This window comes from Rhodamnia argentea, chromosome 11, assembly GCF_020921035.1.
Source record: "Rhodamnia argentea isolate NSW1041297 chromosome 11, ASM2092103v1, whole genome shotgun sequence".
Lineage (NCBI taxonomy): Eukaryota > Viridiplantae > Streptophyta > Magnoliopsida > Myrtales > Myrtaceae > Rhodamnia > Rhodamnia argentea.
In genome coordinates, this window is record NC_063160.1 from 13,820,796 (window position 1) to 13,843,763 (window position 22,968).

At 38.5% G+C, this 22,968-nt stretch overlaps 1 protein-coding gene across 1 annotated transcript in view; it reads left to right on the forward strand.

The window, feature by feature from the left end:
* The first annotated feature begins 5,456 nt into the window (after positions 1–5,456).
* LOC115736432 (transformation/transcription domain-associated protein-like) overlaps positions 5,457–22,968 on the forward strand; it is a 28,387-nt gene continuing 10,875 nt past the window's right edge. Inside the window, exons 1-18 of the mRNA XM_030668149.2 lie at positions 5,457–5,941; positions 6,404–7,122; positions 9,129–9,254; positions 9,345–9,430; positions 12,633–12,741; positions 13,209–13,304; positions 13,447–13,509; positions 13,593–13,652; positions 14,215–14,283; positions 15,110–15,191; positions 15,325–15,377; positions 15,499–15,564; positions 15,646–16,878; positions 19,561–20,559; positions 20,627–20,962; positions 21,405–21,663; positions 21,765–21,987; positions 22,060–22,453. Of these exons, the coding sequence (XP_030524009.1) occupies positions 5,884–5,941; positions 6,404–7,122; positions 9,129–9,254; positions 9,345–9,430; positions 12,633–12,741; positions 13,209–13,304; positions 13,447–13,509; positions 13,593–13,652; positions 14,215–14,283; positions 15,110–15,191; positions 15,325–15,377; positions 15,499–15,564; positions 15,646–16,878; positions 19,561–20,559; positions 20,627–20,962; positions 21,405–21,663; positions 21,765–21,987; positions 22,060–22,453 (5,031 nt within the window). The 5' untranslated portion in view covers positions 5,457–5,883. The remainder of the gene's footprint in view (positions 5,942–6,403; positions 7,123–9,128; positions 9,255–9,344; positions 9,431–12,632; positions 12,742–13,208; positions 13,305–13,446; positions 13,510–13,592; positions 13,653–14,214; positions 14,284–15,109; positions 15,192–15,324; positions 15,378–15,498; positions 15,565–15,645; positions 16,879–19,560; positions 20,560–20,626; positions 20,963–21,404; positions 21,664–21,764; positions 21,988–22,059; positions 22,454–22,968) is intronic.

A 22,968-nucleotide genomic window follows, 5' to 3' on the forward strand; every position in this document is an offset into this window, starting at 1 on the left:
CTTTGCCACTAAACACTGGAATGAGCAATGGATACTACCATATGGAGGGAGGCTTTCATCCAAACTCCAGCCGAGAAGAGAAATGAACTTCTCCGACGTTTTTAGTAGATGTTGGAAAATGTATTGGGGATTGCGTGGAATTTCTATGTTTGGTTTAATTTTACGGTATGACTTATGTTACCATGTTATTTGATTTTTAAAGATATTCATGTTGAAACTCTTTTATTTGTGTGGTGGTATGGGTATGATGGATTGCATGGGATTGTTATATTTGGTTTGTTTTCACTCTACAATTTATGTTATTGAGTTTTTTTCCTAGTTATCTATATTAATGTTCTTGTATTTGTGTGATGGCATATGTATTATGGAAGAGGGACAAAATAGTGAGTCTAATAGCTAAGTAGCACCAGTTGATCATTACTTGGCTACATAGGTGCTATTGATGGTCCTCACATTAACGCTTCTATCTTTGTATCGAAGTAAATCCCGTATAAATGCGGGAAAGGGACCACCTAGAATATGTTGTGTGTTTGTTCATTTGATACGAAATATACTTTCGTGTATGCTGGGTGGGAAGGACTCGCCAATAATTGTCGATTCCTCTCGGTAGCATTGGAGACTCCTCGGCTGTAATTTCCTCGACCACCACTAGGTATTTTTGTTTTGTCCATGAGAAGTAATTTTCTATATGATTGTATTGCAACTACATATCATAACAAATGTACATATACCTTGTTATAGGCAAATACTACATGGTAAATTCTGGTTATGCAGCACTTTTAGGATTTTTAATTTTTTTTAAAGGTGAACGGTATCATCTAAACGATTATAGGGGTGAGGGAGACGACCCAAAAAAGCAAGAGAAATGTTCAACCATATGCACTCTTCACTAAGGAATGTCATTGAGAGGTCATTCGGGGCATTGAAAAATCGCTTTTTCATTTTGAGACATATGCCCCCATTTACGGTTCGAAAGCAAGAACGTGTTATAATTGCATGTTGTACTCTTCATAATTACATTCGCGACCAAGACATGTTGGACAAAAACTTTTCCCGATGTGGTGATCCGGAGTACCCATGTAAAACTATATAAGAAGAGATTGCAGATGATATATCTCATGAGTAGGCCACTAAGATAAAGACGTTTAGGAAAAATATTGCAAATGAAATGGCAAGCGATAACAAAATGGCTGAAATTCCATGACTTTGTATTTTTTATTTTTGTAATCTTATTTTGTAAGTACTTTGCAAGATTTATGTTTATTGTAGCAAGTAAAACATTTATTATGATGTATTTAAGATACAATCTGCTAATGAAAGTGTATTGACTCATGTTGCGTCTTTCTTTTGCTATTCTCTATCCTGCCGCCTCCTCTCCTCTTGCTCATTTTTTGCGATCGCAGAGCTGCAAAAAATGTTCCAAAAAATGAGGGCATCCAACGTGCAAATGGTAGTATATATACTCATAGCCGTGCGTCACAAAATGTGACCATCTGCACGTGGAGCCGGAGCTAAACATCCAATTGGATTTAGGACGGAAGCTACAAAATGATAATGAAGGATTAGGGACTTGTACTTCGTATCAAGGAGAATAATTTGGTTTTTTTTATTAAAGGATAATTTGGTTATCTAGTTGCTATGTTTGTATGTATTTGGACAATGCACCATTTAAAGCAAAAAAAAAGGAATCCTTAATATGGGAAAGTGTCTCGTGCTTCAATCAAACTTTAAACATTATGTATTAAAAGTTGTGTTTCATTTATGACATGCTAAGAACAAATATTATATTTTAAATTATTTTAGTGTGCATTGAAAATTAGTCTTCAATTTATGATGAAATTTTACAAAGTAACTACATAATTATTTTACTTAAATACAAAAAATTGGGATGAAAAATTGTTCATGTGAACAAAAAATTTGTGTAGTTACCAAACATGTTTCTGTTTCGAGAACAAAAATTTTGTGTAGTTATCAAACACGTTCCGATTTTCTAAAACACATATAGGAAATAAAATCAGAAAAAATTATTTTAATCAGAATCACTTTTTCGGAATAGAATGGTTGCCATGTAAGCCCTAAGCGATCGTTTATTCTCCTATTTGGCACTTAAGTGAGCCGACGAAAATTTTTTACATTAAAGTGAACATCGTACGAAACTTTTAACACTTTTCTTGTTCTTCTTATGTTTGCTTTCCTTAAAATTGCAAACTTACAACAAACAAATAGAAGGGAAAATGAAAAGTATTTGCAATGCAATCGGACAAGCCACAAAACAACACCAGTTATCCAAATCCCGAAGGCTGTGTTTTCTCGTTCGGATTTCTAGTTAGGATAGAACTAGATATGATAGGATAAGAAATTTAAGGATTTGATCATATTCTATTTATCGTTTGGTGAACTGTGGATTTAAAGTGAGATATCTTTATATCCTATTGTATCTATTGTTTGGTAGAAACCGGTTATCAATATAATGATTATTAACTTGTACCATCCGAATGGCCTTTTCCGGAGTCGATGCGGTAGATTTGTGGTCATTCGTCGGGTTGGAACTCGAGGGGAACATCAAACGGTACAAACATTCATACATTTCAAACCTTTAATGAATCTAGTTATTGTTTACAGGAGTATACGGATTATAGGATTTGCAATCTTAGTTACATCAAGTACCTCATCGAATTCGAGGCATGAAATCCATCCTTTCTTAAGCATATAGTCGATCTCATTGGCAACCGAATCGTCCGATAGAGGAGAAAGGTAGGAAAGGGTCTCGAACTTCTTACTTTTGATCATATTCCATGTCCGTGGAATGGAGCAAAGGCAATTGAATCGCAAAAAAAGACAGAAAAAGGAAACTAATGGTTAAGTGATATGAGCAATGGTGCAAATCTAGAATAGGTTTGGATCATTTAATTATCTGTGCAAACATTACCTTCATGCAGCAAGTTTTAGAACCGTTAGAGATAGTTCTTTGGCGTCATCTTGCAGAATCTTTTATCGAAATAACTTAAATTGATGTAGTTGCAAGCCAACAAATCCCGATCCGTGACTGGAACAAGTAAAAGTCTATGTAGACACAAAGAAAATGTTCGGTCTCATTTGAGGCCGAACACCATTCTAATGTAATGAAGTCCCTCCTTTATTACACTACCAAAGAAAATCGGAAAAATTACTTGCTAGAGAGGCCGCCCTCGGTAGGAGAGGCGGATGCGGTGTGGTGGAGAGCGAGTGGTTTGAGTGATGGATAAGTGCAATCCCATCCGACTTTATCCCATCTCCCCCTAGGATTATTTTATCACCCAATATCCCCTTTATATCACTTTTATCCTATTATGGACAACTACCAAACACGGGATATGATGAGTTTTATCCGAATGACCAAACATAGCCTAAAGATTTCCAAATCATTCAACTCTTCCTCCAACCCATCTTGCTTAAATAGCTTTAATTTTTCCTCTAATGTGCCCTTCCTCTCAACCTTGACAATACTCCCTATCCAAGCTCAAGCAATTCATGCCCGAGACCCCTTCAAATACAACCTCTTCGATCTCTGCCTTCCCATCAACAACTTCCTCTTGAGCAGCCTCTCCTCCTCCCGGCACTGTCTTGTTCTCGGCCGGGAGGATTTTGTCTTCTACCATTGCCTCATGTGACCACTTGACCTACTCCATCTCTTTCGCAACATCTTTGCCATAAACAAGAGCCGGCACTTAAGAATAACCAAGCTCCTAGGTGCCTTAATCTCTAGGAAATTCATCTACTTGGTCTAGGAGTTCGTTTGCAACAACGTCAATAGCTTGAGCATCATCGTGGCAGAGTTGTTACTTAATGCTAGGATTTGCTACTTCGGAATCGCCGAATTGAGCGGGAATGGGGGAGGAGGAGAGCAGCTTTGGCTGCATTTGGTAGTCGGGATCAAATCTAGAATAGGATAAAATCGGATATAAGAGGGATAGAAAGGATGAAATCATTCCAATGGAGAGGTGAGATAATGGTTGTAAGGATTTCTACTATCCATAATATAAATGTTATTTATCTCGAGTAACAAACTTCTAAAATGAGTAAAATTAAGTCAATATTCAAATGTAAATAATATTTATATTTTAAATAAATTCAAAATAATAAAAAATAACTAAATTTCCATTTTTATTTATTAATGTTTTTATATATACATTTGAATTTCTTTCTATCTTATCATATAAACTCAATATAAATACATATATATGTACTATTTATATTTACTACATACTAGTATTTTAGGTACATTTGGATAATATTAGAGAATCATAGAAAGAGAAAAAGAAATAAAAAAAAGAATTAACAAGATAGAGGAAAAATTATAAAAAATAAGCGAATAAAAATGAAGTAGGTAAGAGTGTCCTCGGGGATCTTATCATCTCTATTATGCAATTTTTAGGTTTATTTACACTATGTCGTTTGTACTAACTAATGGACATGATAGGATGTGAAAAACCCAACTTTATTACTTGATTCACCAAACAATTAATATGATATCGCAAAATCTTTAGATTTTAGGTCTTATCATATCCTATCATGACTAGAAATCTAGATGACTAAGCATAGCCTTTATGTGCCGACAGTGGGTTTTTTAATGCAATGACGACAATGGAACCCATTTAGACCCATGCATAGTTAGGCATTTATATCTTGGACCCATTTTAAGCTGTTTTTAACATTTTAACAAACTCATTTTACAACCTAGCCCATAAAAACGAGTTAAATAATGAGTTTATATCTATTTTGACACATTTACTTAATTATGAATAGACTTGGGCTCTATTTACCCGAAAGCCAATTTAGGAGGCTTTTTCTTTTTCATTTTTTTTCTAGATAAGCACAAGTGAGGCTTGTATATTGATCGAGCCTAACCGCAATAAGGGGTGAGCAACTAAATCGGTTCAACTCGGGAACCCAATTAAACCAGCCACATATGACTTGTTCCGGGCCGATTCACATTAGAACCGATTTGGTTGTTAAGTGAAAAATTCGGGAAGCGGACTTGACCATTTTGATTCTCTCTTTATCGAGAACCGACTATCCTACTTAAGTTAATTCTGAAATCGACGAGTTTGATTCTAGGCCAATTTTAAGGTCGACTAGTTTGGTTCCCATTTCAAAGAATTGGGAACCAACTCTGATAAGGTAACTTCTAGATTTTCAGTCCAGATTTTATTAACTTTGAAATCGATCACCATTAGCTGCAATAACTAACCTTCCAAAGCTAATAACATGGTTTTGATTCCTACGAAACAAAAGAGAAAGAGATTTTGGTCGTATTCGGACGTTGATTGTTCGGGCCGGTTGGGCCGACGACGATGCCTTGGCCGGTCAAACCCGGTCGTTCGCATTTCGACTCCGGTCCAACCGAACCGGAATCCATGGCCCCTGGCAGTCCCCCGATTGCCGAGTCTATAAAACTTGACATTTTCCCCACGAATTCCCGGACACGATGAAACCCACCCAAGAATCCTCGAAGTCCTTCAGGGACCTGAGAATCGAATTCACCGAGAGGTAGAGACTGGAAGCGAGGATTTCAGACCCGAGAAAGGGAGATCGCTGAGATCTTCTCTGCTTCCGAGCACACGCTCAAAACCTTCAGAGAGATTCTCATAAACCCTAGCTCCTTCCTCACTGAAGAATTCGAGCTCGTTCCCAAGCACGAGGTGCACCCACTACTCTTGTATATAGGCTAACTTGTACGCTCCCCGCTCGGGGGAAGCTCGCTGCTTCAGGCGGATGATCCATCATCAGGAGCGGCGCTTTGGGTTGTCGCGCAAGGAAGCGTAACCCGTTGTCGCTGTCTGGTGCTGCTTCGCTTTGGAAGAGCTGCGTGAAGCGACGCTGTCAGGCGAATTCGCGTAGAAAATGAGTCCAGTTCAGAATTTCGAGCAGCATTCTCGCCATTTGGTGGACCCTGATCTACGTACTCCTCCCTCCCTCCCTCTCTCTCTCTCTCTCTCTCTCTCTCTCTATAAACTCACTCACTCACTCATGAGCATGATTACATAAACACAGGTATTCACACACACACACACACACATATATTATGTGGGAAGGATCATAGAGTGTGTTGTAAGCGTGGAAGGCTGTTCTTTGCTAAGGAAGAATGTTGGGGTTTGAGCTTAGGTGCGAGAACTTTTTCTATGTCGGAAAGGAAAAATTGATAAATTACAGTCGTAATAATATGGTCAGAGGATTATGTATGTGTGATACTTCTGTTAGGGTTTAGGTTTAGACATCTAATTGTTTGCTGGGTTATCTGTTCATTAGAGGGTTTCTGCTCTTTATTTTCAAAAAGTGGCTTTATAAATTGCATTTCACATGCCGCGTTTTGGAATAAGTATCTGCCGCTCTGAACATGGGGTTTTCGTTGCTTTGAAAACAGCCATTCAGACGAGGCTAGTGATGGCTGTGGAGGTACGCGACAGTCTGGAGATAGCCCATACTGCAGAATATTTAAATTTCCTAAAATGCTACTTCAGGGCATTCTCTTTAATTTTACTGCAAATCACAAAGCCTCAGTTTACTGATAACCCGGAGCACAAGCTTCGAAATATCATCGTGGAAATCCTGAACCGCCTACCTCATAGTGAAGTCCTACGCCCATTTGTTCAGGACCTTCTAAAGGTCGCCATGCAAGTTCTCACGACCGATAATGAAGAGAATGGCCTAATTTGTATACGCATTATATTTGACTTGTTAAGAAACTTCAGACCAACATTGGAGAACGAGGTGCAACCATTTCTCGACTTCGTATGCAAGATTTACCAGAACTTCAGATCAACTGTCAGCCACTTTTTTGAAAGTGGAGCATTAGGTGGTGAAGATGTCAAGCCAATGGAGACTGGCTCTTCAGATCATGGCATTTCTACAGGTGCATATGGGGGGACTGGGCAGCTGAATCCAAGTACTAGGTCATTCAAGATAGTCACAGAAAGTCCACTTGTGGTCATGTTTCTATTCCAGCTGTACAGTCGGCTTGTTCAAACGAACATTCCTCATTTGTTGCCTCTGATGGTAGCTGCCATATCTGTTCCTGGACCGGAAAAGGTTCTCCCCCATTTGAAAACTCAGTTCATTGAGCTGAAGGGTGCTCAGGTTAAGGTTGGTTATATCTTCATTGTGCGGCATTTATTCTTTTTCTGAACTTTTTCTTCTTTCAATAGTGAGTTCCATGAATGGTTGCTTTGGTTTTATGAGAGGTTTGGCTAACTCATCAGAATTGCTACAGCTTTTTGGAAGCCGTCTTCTTATCTAGCTATGAGATGTAGTCACAGCTATACCAAAGAGACATTAGCAATGTAGGCCTAGAATCAAATCGATGCTCCATGAAGATTTGTCGTAAGTTTAAGTGAATGATGTTAGTTATAATATAATACTGTACTGTCTCTTTCCTGTTTTTATCACGGAAGAAACATTCATAATTCACATAACAGTTATGGGGATGGAGGGAATAATAAGACGTGTAAGTTTCTGAGGTTGCTATCACATACTTGATCTTTCATAGTTGCATCTCTTACAAGATCAGTGAACCCTTTAAACAGACAGCTAGAGCAATATTATTTTCTGAACTGAGAGGAAGAGAAACATATTTTAGAACTTGGAATCACCTCTTATTTTATTTAAATTTCGTGCGCTAACTTTGATTTATGGCATGAGGATTAGCTGAAATATAGATGTTCCGATAATTAATTTTGTAGATCATTTAAAGTGGTGTTGTCCTCCCTCACTGCCTCTTTCTTGAGTTTTGTTTTGAGTTGGAAAGAGTAACTATTTGACAGCTTATGCAATTGCAATTAGTATGGGGAAAAATAAGGATCAATCTACCTGCTTTCTTTCTCTCTCAAGAATGTGGTTAATGCTTCAAACAGCTTTACTAAATTCTCTGGCTTCATACTTGCTTAGCTGGGCCACTATTCTCATTTGAGTTTCTTCCATGTATTATGGTTTACTTAATAGTGAACAACAGTCGGAGACAAACAAAAACGAAAAGGAGTCATACAATTGTGTTTCCTCCCTCTCGTATTATATCTTAAATTTTACAAATTGTGTGATGCATCTGATATCTTGTGGATTTTGAGGAGGCTTGGGAGGATTCATACTCAGCTGATCTGAGTATAGTTTTAAGATCGATTCAATATATTAAGTTTCCTCGTTCACGTGAAATTTAGCTGATACACTCATACATTCCGTTTGGCTTTTGTGGTATGCATGGAAATGCTTGTCTCATCGTGGATATTTGGAACTTTGCTGTTTGCTTATGGTGGAAAGTTAAATATTGAGAGCTCTAATTGATTGCATTAAGATTTTATATCATGCTCTAGTCTTAATGTTAGGATAAGTTCCTGACAATGAAAGCTGTCTTCTATTGAGGTCACTAACTGTGCTGTTGGTGTGAATTTGCTATCACATGATAAAAAGTTTCTATAATTAGCGATAATGATGGGATCATTATATGCAAATACACATTGGTCTCTATTAAACAGTCGTAAGCTATATTCCTGGTGGAACTTAATAAGCCAACTCAGAATTTCTAAATCGTACATAGCACCTTTTCGACTTTGTAGGTAGAGCTATCGGCTTACCTTTGACTCAGATTCTGTTTTTGTAAAGTTTTTAACATTGCTTGTTTATGGGGTTTCAATGGGCCTTATATTCATGTATATAGTCTCTCTCAAGCTATCAATTTAAGCTTTTGGGTTGGATTTTTTGACACTGTATCAGGGCTAGATTCTGCTCTAGTTTATTTCATGTGTGCTCTCCTCCATTCATAAATTTTATGTGTTATTCCTAATCTGGCTTGCACAATAGGGGAGGTATTAAAAGTATTTCACATTCTTGTCTGTGGGGTTTCTAAGGGCTTTATACTCATGTATGTAGTCTCCCTACACCTATCAGGCTGGACTTCGTGCCACTGTTGAAGCCACTTCTTTGCCAAATCTTGGAAACGAGACATGTCATTCTGATTCTAGAAAAATTATAATGTCACAGACTCACAGGCTTATAAAATGAAATGAACTTCAGTAACAAAACTTGTTGGTACCTTTTATGTTGTTCTTTTTGGATTTATGTTTGGATTCTAATCCCTTTCTTTCCTTAAATTATTGCAGACGGTCTCTTTCTTGACTTATTTGTTAAAGAGCTGCACTGATTACATCAGGCCCCACGAAGAAAGCATTTGTAGAAGTATAGTCAATCTGCTGGTTACCTGCTCTGATTCTGTAACGATAAGAAGGGTGGGAACTCCATGTTTGTCCCTCTTCCGTTTCTTTGCATTTCTTTATTTTCTCTCCAAATAAAGAGTTGATCTAAATTTTGGGATACAGGAATTGTTGGTGGCGCTGAAGCATGTACTGGGAACAGATTTCAAGCGGGGATTATTTCCTTTGATTGACAAATTACTGGATGAAAGGTAGAGGATGTCCTTTTAATAACCATTGAATTGGTAGGGTCATAATTTGATTATTAAGGAATACTATGTAATTTGCAGTTTAGGTAATAAGGAAATGTCAATGTTTATGAGCAATGTTTATGGACAGAAGTGCATGGATGGATACAAAATTTTCTTTTTGGCAAAGATAAGATTTCATTGATAAAGAAGCTGTCCATTGTGTTTGAATATACAAGAACAGATCGGAAAACAACAAAACAGCTGATAAGCGCCTAAAATCTACAAAAACAGAATAAGTTGAAGATTGAGTTCCTTCTAACAATCTCTTATTTAGTTCCTTTGGAATACAATGCATGAGACAAAGTGGAGCTATGCTTGACGCCTTTTGGACAGGTGAGAGCAGGAAGAAAAGCTCTAGCATTGACTAACTTCCTATCCTACATATACCAGGAGAATTGAAAATGCAATGTCCGAATTGCTGAATAAATAACTGTGAAGGAGCAAATGATCTCTGGATTGTCCAAACACTTCACACCTGTAACACCAATAAACCAAAATAGAATTCCAAATCCTAAGAGTCTTAGAAGTGAGGATTTTAAGAAGCTGCCCAACAATAGAAGGCAATAATGATGGGAGGACTGGACACTTTAAGCTCCCAACCATTAAAGTGTCAATTAAAAATAGGAATCTCGATATAGAATTGACCTACCAAAAGTCAGAAATTATATTGTTTTGATCATTAGAAGTGGGAAGAGTCTGGATCTAAGATAGAGCGCTGCACCAAAAATCGTGTCAGAGAAGAACACTTTATCTGTCACCAATCTCCAATCTAGTCCAATGATTAAAAATATCTCATTCGGATGTTTCCAAAGTTCAACCTGTGTACAATCAATGTTTTTGGAGCACCAACCGCCAGAAAGCAAGCCATATTTGGCACTAATCACACTTGATCAAACAAGAATTTCTAAAACCATTTACTAAGAGTAGCTTCACCGAAAAGAGTCTCCTCTCCAAAGCCAAGACCTCTTGAAGAATGAGGAGAGGAGACAATGTTCCAATCAACTCAATGAATCTTATTCTCTTTGCATAAACCAACCCATAAAAAGCCCCTTTGAAACTTCTCAGCTCAAGAGGTTGCCAAAGCAGGAATGTGCTTGACACCAATGGAGAAATTTCAAAGAAAACTATTAAGGTGGACGAATCAACAGCTTCAAGGCGTGAGGCTCACCTTTGTCAGGAGCACTTTGTCTAGTCTGATTGTTCTATGTCTATCTTCCCATTGCTTTGCTATTGTGGACAAACAAGAGGATATAGGAAAAAGATTCTAATGGAGAATGTGGAAGAATAATTTAAGTGTCATTTGTTGATGGGGTGTATAGTAGAGCTTCCATATGTCAACTGGATTCTTAGAGATTCATGTAGGAAAAAGATTTTTTGAATGATCATTCAGGAAAAGGATCTGTTAGCTACTGCTAAATATAGGTATGATAGGTCGAGAAAATTGCAGTCAAGCCTATTCCCTTTGCAGATGGCAATGAGGGCGTTTAGTTGTCTGATACTTTTATTATGTAGTCTGCCAATGGATAGTTTCCAAATTTAGTTTCTAGATTTCGGAGTGTATCAGGGAGTTCCTTCTTCAATATGTTGTGGGAGTATAATTCCAAAGTGCAGTTCCACTGAAAAGCAAATGAGGGGGTGCTTGAAGACCTTTATGTTCTGTTCAAATGTCTTTACAGGACCAATGATGATAGTCCAAAAATGGTCACTTGGAGTGGGCTCTCTCACTGAATTACTGCCATATTTGGTTGTAGAAAACAAAAAATGTCAGTCATCATATGAGATGCAAAATTTCATTAAAGTTATTTCTGACATAGATGCACCTCTTGGATTTAGTGCATCCCTTGGACAAAACCTTACCATGTACGGCCTTCAAGGAGTAGGTAGGGTAATTCTCACTAGTTGCTCAACTGAGGTGGTTTATTTTGTGATGGTAACTCAGGTTAAAGGGGTAGGGGAAAGACCTAACATGATGTGCAAAAAGATAAGACTTTGTTTTTCTCTTCCGATTTGAATTAAAAATGAGATGCTGCAAATAAAAAAAAATAATAGACTGGTCAATCTCTAAATTCAAGAGTAATACTACTTGGTGTAAGTACCTAAATTACCCATGTACTTTATGAGCCTTATCAATGCTACCCTGTCCTTGGAGAACTTTCAATTCTACCATGATTTACAATGTCAGTTTCTCTTCTATCTTAGGTGCATGATTTGATTGATAACAAGGAACAATTGTGATACACTGCATAAAAACATTCCTCCTAGAGTAGCTGTTAATTTTATCGTGACACTAATGTGGTCAGATGTCTTGAAGTGGAGAACTACATAATGTATGCCATTTGGCTAATAGTATGGTCTCTAACTATGAAAATCTATCCTATTTGTTTGTGGGTACTAAATCCTAGTGAACCTGTTCAAATTTGTGGCATATAATAACATGTGCTTGTATGCGTACTCACGGCAGGGTCAATTTGAAAACAACTGTTAGCATTTGGGCTAGAATTGGAAGTTCTTTAAGTTTGGGCTAGAATTGGAAAAAAACATATGAATCTTTAGTTAATTAAGCCAAATAGTTTTATTTGGTGAGGAAGAGTAATGGTGCATCAATGATTTTAAAGATTGGCGGCTTCTCCTCATTCTTTGTGATGTTCTAAGTTGGTGATCATATTGCCGTAACTTGTTGGTATAATCCTAACTTATCATTAAGTGTTTACACATCAAGGAATTTCATTGTCAGCTCTATATAGTTTCTTTTACATGCAAAATTTCATTTTACTGCTGCCTGTTTATTTTAAGATTTAGCTCTTAATTGTTGTAGTTCAGTGATTCGCGTATGTGAATTGGCTTTACTATTTTCAGTTTTCTGAAGTAACTTACTCTGGAAATAAGAAAAGAGATGCCAGTGGTTGCTTTAGTTCCCACCAGTACATTTCTGGAGCTCCTTGTGTCTGAACTAGTGCAACTGTTTGTTGTTTTAATGTTGTCTCAACTTATATGATATTATGCATGACTTGAAACGAGTTTTTTCCCCCGCATTCCTTATGAAGAATATGGAAGGACCTTTGTTGTTTTTCAGCTATATTTTCCGTTGGCAAACTAAAAGAACAATCTTACCTGTCCTCTTGCTGAATGCTCGGTTGACCCTTTTTCTCTCCTAAATGGTCAGTGTGCTAGTAGGACCTGGTCGGGCATGCTTTGAGACCTTGAGGCCATTGGCTTACAGTCTGTTAGCGGAGATAGTACATCATGTTCGGTCGGATCTTACTTTGACACAGGTGAGCTTTTAGTGTTATACGAATATATTGTATTCTTGAGTTGTTTAATAATTAGGTGCATGCTGTTACTATGACCTGCGCTTGTGCATCTTTGTGTTCTTGATTTTCTCTCTTGGTGTTCCTGCTTATTGCAAAAAAATCCCGATTCTTTTGACAAGGATCTATTCAGTGACACTTTACTGAAGCATGCCACTATAACATCTGGAGTATGTTCCTTGGATTTGCAACAATCATTTTGCTCGATTTCTAGAAGATGCTTTTGAGGCTTCTTCTACGAAGTCCGATACTGCACTCAGTCAGTTTGTTTCGTTGTAATTTCTTTTTACTATTTGAGCACCTTGTGATAGGGACTACTATTTTCTCCAGGATTTCAGGCTACTATTCTGTTTTATTTCCCTAATAGCTCTTTTTATATTTCATGTTTTAACCTATATTCACCAATGATTGTTTTTTCTTTTGCAATGCAGTTATCAAGGATCATATACTTATTTTCAAGCAACATGCATGATGCTTCGCTGTCGCTTAACATTCACACGACTTGTGCTCGCTTGATGTTGAATCTGGTGCCTATGCTATTCCTTGCCAATTCTAGCATTTTTAACGTCCTCAGTCCTCTTGTGGCATATATTTCTCTATATTTCACAGGTTTGATAAATTATGTATCCTTTGTTGACTTTTTTACGTAATTGGTTTTGTGGGAACAAGGTGGAGCCCATCTTTGAGAAAGGTGTTGATCAGCCATCTATGGATGAAGCCCGGAATCTACTGGTCTGAGCTTCTTTACTTCGTCTTCATTTGCTTTAATTATCTGTTTTGTGTGGGGAAATGGTTTTATTAACTACTTTTTACAGGGTCGAATTTTGGATGCTTTTGTTGGGAAGTTTAGCACTTTCAAGCGTACCATTCCACAGGTAATTGTTTTTTTTTAAATCATGGTTGCACTTTTAGTGTCATTTTTTATTGGTTGAGCTTGTACTGAGGGGGAGGATTGGTTGCAAGGATTGTGACTCGTGGGTCATGGTAGTATTGCAGCAGACTGTCTTTCTCCCTCCGGTGTTGAAGCAGAATCAAAATTTTGTGGAGGGGCGGATGGTCAACTTTTTCTTTGGGTGGGTGGTGGGGGTATAAATCTTTGTAAATCTTGAAATGTCAGTTTCTTTGACCGATTTATAGCATGCTTGATTGAGAATTTACAGCAGTCTCCTGTCAATTGCCTTTTCCCAGGATTGGCCTTTTCACTCTGCTGAACCCCGTATTTTTGACTTAATCATCTTTTGCTTTGATAAATTACCATTACACTTGCTTTAGAAAATAGCTCTCAATCACGTGCAAACAATTTATTTGCACTTTCCACCTGTCCATAGAATATGTAAATAATTACATATGGAAAAGCAATCTTTGTTAATTGTTAGTTTCTGTTTCGTTGCCTAATTTTCTTAGTTTTTTAGATTCTTCTTTCTTTGTGTTATATAGCTGTTGGAAGAAGGAGAAGATGGAAAGGAGCGAGCTACTTTGAGGGCAAAACTTGAACTTCCAGTGCAGGTTGTTTCACAGCTGTACATTTTCTTTTGTCCCCTGGGTTTGCTATCCGTTGATACATTAAAGTAGCTTCTTTAATCAGGGTGACAATCTGGATTAGTGATAAGCTGAGTGCATGGGCTGACAATCTCAGGGCAATGCTTATCAAATACCCTCTCTCAAACCTCGTTGTGGTTGGTTCTTATGATAACTTGTTGTTTGAGAGTAAATTGCTTCTAAAGGAAGAGAGAGAAAAGGGGGGGGATTTGTGTTTGTTAAATTGCTTCTAAAGTCAGGGATCCTGGTCAGGTAGTGTGACCATGATCATAAATATTCTTCTAGATTTTGTTGATCCTAGGCGACTGTTCATTTTCTTGAATAGACTACTTAACTTACTGGATCAGCTTATAATAGATGCTTATGCGAGATTGCAGGGCTTTGGTCATTTCCCTTTAGATATTTCGTCTTTTGTGGTGTAACTGTTTCTTTCTTTCTATTTTTTTCTTTTTCTTCTGCTGTTTTTGTTTTGTTTTGGGTGGGGTGCGAGGCTGTTTTGACTGTCTTCAAGTTCTGATGTTTTGGCCGTAGGCACTTCACATAGAGAATAAGTATGACCAAAATGGAAACACATTTACTTGAGAATCCTGGGACCAGGTATTAGACACCTACAATTGGAATTTCACTACTTCTGAAATGTGCACAGATGTCTCTTGATGATTGCAAAGGCATCCTCTCCAAATTGTTATACTTTGCATTTGATATAAGCAAGTTAATAGGACATATATTCTCAAAATTGACATATTGGTTCTATTTGTCTCTTCTTGTTAAATGACCTATTACGCATTTGCAGGCAGTTTTGAACATGCAGGTCCCTCTGGAACATGCTAAAGAAGTCAATGATTGTAAGCATCTGATCAAGACATTGGTTATGGGTAATAAAACTTTCATGTTGACGGCTTGCATTCTCTTAGCAGTTATATTGTCTTAGCTTGTTGTGAGCCCCCAGTGTTCTTTTTTCCCCCTAATGGCTTGATCTAATTTTTGTGCTATTTGTGCTGCTGACAGGAATGAAGACAATCATTTGGAGCATCACGCATGCACACATCCCCCGTCCGCAGGTTTTTCATTGTCTGATTTGACCATCAGATTCATAGTTGTCGCTTTTTCTGTCATGCAATTTAGGTCTTTTTTAACAATAATAATAAGGTTTTTTCTTGTGTACATGGAACACATGAACAGACTGTTGGATCAGCTTCGTCTAGTTTACCAGCACCTCAAGTATTTAAAGGGATGCGTGAGGATGAGGTACGGAAAAGATGATTGTAAAGGCTCTGTCTTTTAGGTACGAAGGGTTTGGTCATTTGGTTTAACTACACTTTTTGATAGGTTTGCAAAGCTGCGGGTGTTCTGAAGAGTGGTGTTCATTGCTTAGCCCTCTTCAAAGAGAAGGAGGAGGAAAGAGAGATGATGCATCTATTTTCTCAGATTTTGTCAATCATGGAACCACGGGATCTTATGGACATGTTCTCTTTATGCATGCCAGAGCTTTTTGACTGCATGATTTCAAACACTCAATTGGTTCTTATTTTCTCCACCCTCCTGCAAGCCAGTAAAGTATATAAACCATTTGCGGACGTGCTCATTAATTTTCTTGTGAGCAGCAAACTTGACGTCTTGAAGCATCCAGAATCTCCGGCAGCAAAGCTGGTGTTGCAGCTCTTTGGGTTTATATTTAGGGCTATTACCAAATCTCCTTCAGATTTTGAAAGAATTTTGCAGCCTCACGTCCCTGTTATTATGGAAATTTGCATGAAAAATGCTACTGAAGTTGAAAAGCCTCTTGGTTACATGCAACTTCTTCGAATGATGTTTCGAGCACTTTCTGTCTGCAAATTTGAGCTCCTACTTCGGGAGTTGATTCCCATGTTGCTCCCCTGCCTAAACATGCTTTTAACCATGCTTGAGGGTCCGACTGGAGAAGACATGAGGGAGCTATTGCTGGAGTTGTGCCTATCGTTGCCTGCACGATTAAGCTCATTATTGCCTCACTTGCCCCGTCTCATGAAGCCTCTTGTCTTGTGTCTGAGGGGAAGTGATGAACTGGTGAGTTTAGGTCTGAGAACACTTGAGTTCTGGGTTGATAGCTTAAATCCCGATTTCCTGGAACCAAGTATGGCTAATGTCATGTCGGAAGTGATTTTAGCCCTATGGGGCCACTTGAGACCTGCGCCATATCCGTGGGGTGGAAAATCTTTGCAACTTCTTGGCAAGTTAGGTGGTCGCAACAGACGCTTTCTCAAAGAGCCCCTTGCACTTGACTGCAAGGAGAATCCTGAACATGGACTTCGCTTGATACTTACATTTGAGCCCTCAACCCCATTTCTGGTGCCTTTGGATCGATTCATAAATCTTGCTATAGCAGCTGTAATGCACAAAAATGGTGGCATTGATGCTTTCTACCGGAAACAGGCATTGAGGTTCCTTCGTGTTTGCTTATTATCTCAACTTAATTTGCCGGGAAATGTTATGGATGAAGGATATACTCCCAAGCAGTTGTCCACTATATTGGTTTCGAACGGTGATGCTTCTTGGCGACGGTCCGAGTCCTCAGATGTAAAGGTTAGTGTGGTGGTAATATTTTCTTCACATGTTTGATTCCTAAATCCTCTGTCTTTATCATCATTCCGAACTAGCTGGCTAATCAGTGACATAATCGATTCCGACCCATTTTTTATATATTTGTGTTTGTATATTTTGGATGTGCCGTTCAATCAGTTGTCAAGTGAGTACGGGATGGGAAGGTAGAAAGTCAACTCAAGTGTTGGATATATTGGATCACCACTAGGTCGAGTTATTGTCGTTCCTGTCTTGCTCTAATTTTTATTGTGATCGTTTACTGGCCAAAGATGTCACTGACGAAGGTGACCGTGCTGCTCCAACTAAGGAAATGGGCTAAGATGGCCATGAGTTGGCCAAGTGAACCATGTAATCATGCACCTTATTGTATCTAGGGTTTTCTATGGGGACTATAGAACATTCATGTGGGTAATAAGAGTATTTATACACTTACAATCTATGGCTTCCCATTGATCTTCCCAATTAGATCGGATTGAAAATTTCGATTGTAAAGAGAGGCTCATGAATATATGGGGGTGCCCTCTCCTTCATCTGTAATCACGTAAGTATTTGAGCAATACAAACATGTTTGAGAACTTCTTTCTCTAGGATTCCATTCCTTGAGTGTGAGTGTGCCAGCAAGAGCAAGGAAGGTTTGCTTAGGCCAAACAAGGCAAGTCGAGGTCTAAGTGCTGCAAGGATCACGATCTATAGTATTTGCCATTCACATAGCGATGTTAATTGGGAGGGTTTTTTTTTCACATTTTTTAAGGTTGTTATGGATAGTTGAAACAGAAGTTAGAATAACTTGATTATTAGACGTATTCTTGCTTGCCACCCAACATGCAGTTACACTGCTGGCTGTGCACTGAACTGATTCTCATGGTCTCTTAGAAGATGATCACCTTGCAATGGACTAAGAGTAGCCCCTTTTTTTGGCTTACAGTCGAACTTTTTGGTAAATGGCACAGGACAATGCTCAATGGTGTAAACAATCTATGTAGGGTTCCCTACTAAGTGGGAAAAGGCTTTGTGGTGGAGGTGGTCGTTCTTACAATCAAATGTCAACTCCACTATTATATAAATGCTTGCTTGTTTAATTCCTATTGATCCATTTCCACAGAAATTAATAATTGTTTATAGTCTTAAAGAATGACCTTAGAAATGAAATAGAAGGCAAACAAGTTAGAAAGGTGAAATGTTGATGTATGCCAAAGACTTAAGGCAATCCTGCTTTTCAGGATAGGGTAGCTTAATGCTTCACGTACTCATTAAAAAGCTTGGGCTGACTCCTATATTCTAATAGATGAAGGTCCCATCGTTTAAAACACAAACTGAGAAATCGACATGATGATAAAAACATCTTCGCCTTAAATTCTGCATACTAGGAACGTTGTGTCACATCTCAGATATTGATATACTCCTAAAGGAGGTTAGATGTCCCATTGTCAGTCTTTGAGTCTGCAAATTGAGTCTAGGAAGCCCACAAAAAAGAGCTAAAAATTTTTGGTCCATTGTGAAATTTCTGTGGGAGAGACAAGTGCATTGGCTATATAATGGAGCTTACAGTCCATCACCTTTTATTTTTTTTAATCGTTTTGCTATGTAAGTTTATGGTCCAGTTGCTCTTTAATGATTTAGTTAGGTGGAGCTTTTTCCACACTCATTTTGGTTTAACCACTCTTTTTACGTTAAGTAACCAAGATACCAACAATATTTTCTCTCCCCTCCACCTACTCTCTTCCCTACACCAGCTTGTGTCTTATCTCCCAAATTTGTGAATCTCCTTCGAACTAATGCTTCTTCAAGAGAGAAATGATCACAGAACTTATCCTTTATGTGAACCTTCAGTCCAATATCTGTTATTCCATTTTGGCAACTGAAGCTTCAGCTTAGCACCATCCCCATTGTTTCTTTTGTTTCCTCCTGGTCTGAGTTTGGCATCTCAGATAGTGGGTTTGTAACAATTATTTGCCCCCATTTATCTTCATTGATAGGGTAATGTCGACAGCTCGAATTAAACGGTTCTAGTGACATTGCAATGTTCTTAGAGGGTTTAAGATGTTATAGATAGATAGATAGATAGATAGATAGAGAGAGAGGGGGGGGGGTGGGGAGTCTAATCATTAGTTTTTTTGTCATGCGCCTTTTAGTCATGTGTTATTTATCTCTGAAAGTACTGGCTTGCTCTGGCCAATCTATTTGATGATTATTACTCATTTGTGTACTTTCTTAGAGGTGCTCCAGTCAGCTATATCATCCAGTCCTGGGATGTTTCTTTAGATGTAACTTCTGGAATATTTCCCATAATCAGCTAACTATGTGCTTAACCGGACTTCTCCGTGTCCAAATTTTCCTCTAGGTAGTGAGCTGTATTTCTTTTTAATGCTGACTCTGATTTGCATCTTTCAAGTTTGCTGGTTGTGTTTGTTTTTCAAGTGATTTACTTCTTATCCTTGATGTTACCTATCACCTTTCCTATGTTTAAATTCTATTGAACGTTTGACAAACTTTCATACTTTTTGGCTTTTAGTTTGTTAATGTGCTGTGGGTCAGTTTAAGAGCTGGGGGCAAAGAGAGATGTGAAAAAAGATTCATTTGGACCTGCTGTCGAATGGTTAAAATTTGATACACTACTATTGAGAAAAACTATGGCTGCTTGACCTATATAACTGATTCGTGCAGGCAGATTTGGGTGTGAAGACAAAGACTCAACTCATGGCTGAAAAATCTGTTTTCAAGGTGCTGTTAATGACTGTTATTGCAGCCAGTGCGGAACCAGACCTTGTAGAGCCAAAGGATGATTTCATTGTTAATATATGTCGTCACTTTGCAATGATCTTTCATATCGAGAATTCATCAGGCAACACCTCTCATGCAACTCCTGCTGTTGGCGGCCCTATTCTTTCATCAAGTGCCAATGTCAGCGGAAGGTCAAAAAATAGAAGTTCCAATTTGAAAGAATTGGACCCTTTAATATTTTTGGACGCCTTAGTTGATGTGCTTGCAGATGAGAATAGGTTTCACGCAAAGGCTGCCCTTAGCGCCTTAAACGTATTTGCTGAAATGCTTCTTTTCCTTGCTCGTTCGAAACATTCTGATGCATTTATGTCAAGAGGAGGCCCCAGCACACCTATGATTGTCTCGAGTCCCTCCATGAATCCTGTATATTCACCGCCACCAAGTGTTAGGGTCCCTGTGTTCGAGCAACTTCTGCCCCGTCTTTTGCACTGTTGTTATGGAAATATGTGGCAAGCACAAATGGGTGGTGTGATGGGCCTTGGTGCTCTAGTTGGTAAGGTCACCGTTGAGACATTGTGCTTTTTCCAAGTGAAAATTGTGAGGGGCCTGGTGTATGTTCTAAAAAGACTTCCTGCTTATGCTACTAAAGAGCAGGAAGAGACAAGTCAAGTGCTTACACAGGTTCTTCGTGTGGTGAATAATGTTGATGAAGCAAACAGTGAAACACGCAAGCAAAGTTTTCAAGGGGCAGTTGAATTTCTTGCTTCAGAGTTGTTCAATTCCAATGCATCCATTAGCGTGAGGAAAAATGTGCAGACGTGTTTAGCACTTTTGGCTAGTCGAACGGGTAGTGAGGTGTCTGAGCTGCTTGAGCCACTATACCAACCTTTGCTTCAGCCTCTCATAATGCGGCCACTTCGATCCAAGACCATTGATCAACAGGTAAGGAATGTTTTGTGGATTAGAGTTATCATATACGGTTGGTACTCACTCCAGTGTTGCCTTATAGGTTGGCACGGTCACTGCTTTGAATTTCTGCCTAGCTTTGAGGCCTCCGCTCCTTAAGTTGACTCCAGAACTAGTCAATTTTCTTCAAGAAGCTCTGCAAACTGCTGAGGCTGATGAAAATGTGTGGGTTGTGAAATATATGAACCCAAAAGTTGCTACATCATTGAACAAACTACGAACTGCTTGCATTGAGCTACTCTGTACTACGATGGCCTGGGCAGATTTTAAAACTCCAAATCATTCAGAGCTGCGTGCTAAGATCATATCAATGTTCTTCAAGTCCTTGACGTGCAGAACTCCTGAGATTGTTGCAGTTGCGAAGGAAGGTCTTCGACAGGTTTTAACACAATACCTATTATGGAGTCATTTGCTTTACTGTAGGGACCTGTTTAGCCATAATGGTCTGTAGATTCAACACTATGCAAATAAAAAAAATGGTGATCTGGAGAGAATCCATTACCTCATTCTCCTGTCTACTTCTGCTTGGCCACCAACTCCAACTGTTAATAGGGATACATACTGCTAGAAAACAACATATTATCCTAACACCAAAGAACTGGTAGACATATTTCTGTGTTGTCTACTTGATGTGATAATTTCAATCATGCTTAAACAATTGTGAATTTCGGAATGGGGTTGAGGATGTGGAAACAATTTCATGTGTGTTAGTTGCTAGAAACATTCCTAATTCTATTTCTCTTCTTTTTGTTGTGTCAAATTAAGCTCATGACGTTTTGGAATTGGGAGTTGATGCGTCTCTTCTGACCATTCTCTTCTAGGTCATAAATCAGCAAAGGATGCCCAAAGAACTTCTTCAAAGCAGCCTCAGGCCTATTTTAGTCAATTTGGCGCATACCAAGAATCTTAGCATGCCTCTTTTGCAAGGTTTGGCCCGGCTTCTTGAGCTCCTATCCAACTGGTTCAATGTAACTTTGGGTGGCAAGTTGTTGGAGCACCTAAAGAAATGGCTGGAACCTGAAAAACTCGCACAAAGCCAGAAATCATGGAAGGCTGGTGAAGAACCAAAAATCGCTTCAGGTAAAGCATGTATCTAACTGAACAAGTTTCTGATTCTGCAGATCTGCGTGGCATATGCACACTTTAGATGTTGTCTTATATCAGGTTTTGTTTATCTGCAGCCATAATTGAACTTTTTCACCTGCTTCCCAATGCCGCTGCAAAGTTCCTTGATGAACTTGTGACCTTGACAATTGAGTTGGAAGGCGCTCTTCCTTTGGGACAAGTTTATAGTGAAATCAATAGTCCATATCGACTTCCACTGACGAAATTTCTGAATAAATATGCAACGCAAGCCGTAGACTATTTTCTTGCTCGATTAAGTCGACCAAAATACTTCAGGCGGTAAGAATATGGGCATAAAAGGGTACACTTCAATTACATACTGAATAAGTACTGATTAAGGTTCTCATCCAGGTTTATGTACATCATTCGATCAGATGCTGGCCAGCCATTAAGAGATGAACTGGCCAAGTCACCGAATAAAATACTCACCAGTGCTTTTCCTGAATTTATGCCCAAACCTGAAGCTACTGTGACTGCTGGATCTTCAACTGCTACTCCTGTGTCTTTGAGTGATGAAGTCCTTTCTTCTGTCCCTCCACCTGATAGTTCTAGCTTGCCTTCATCGAACTCCGCTGCAACTTCAGATGGGTACTTTCAGGGCCTTGCTCTTGTAAAAACAATGGTTAAGTTGATTCCTGGCTGGCTGCAGAGTAATAGTATTGTCTTTGAGACTCTTGTACTTCTTTGGAAATCACCTGCAAGAATAACCCGATTGCGCAATGAACAGGAACTGGACTTGGTGCAAGTAAGTTTTATTCAGACTTCTCTCTCTTTTAGTTTGTGTATAGATTTCTTTGATTGTATGTATGAAGAAATTTTTCACTGTCTCTGTGCTTCGAACTTTCAGACGTGTGCGGCTTATGCATTTTTATACCGCCTAATTCCATCATGCATTCTCATGATATTTTTTATAACTCATTCTTCAGCTACTAAATGGATGTTCAAATCTCAACACTGTTTGCTTCTTTTAGACTTCTAAAAATATTCCATCTCCTGTTGGCTTTATATATTTCGTCTATAATGGATTATATGATATTTGCTGCTTGATTGATCTGGTTTTGCTGACTAAGATGCTTGTGATACCTGTTTTATTGTCATTCTTGATTGAAATTGATTGTGTTCTTTTGTCTCTGGTAGTTTTATGTGAAACATATCTGATTGTCTACTGTTTTAATGTCTAAATAATGGAAGTTTACATTTTTATGCATACTATTTCTTGTAAGTTCCTTTGGTATGAACCATCTTAGCATTATACTCTAT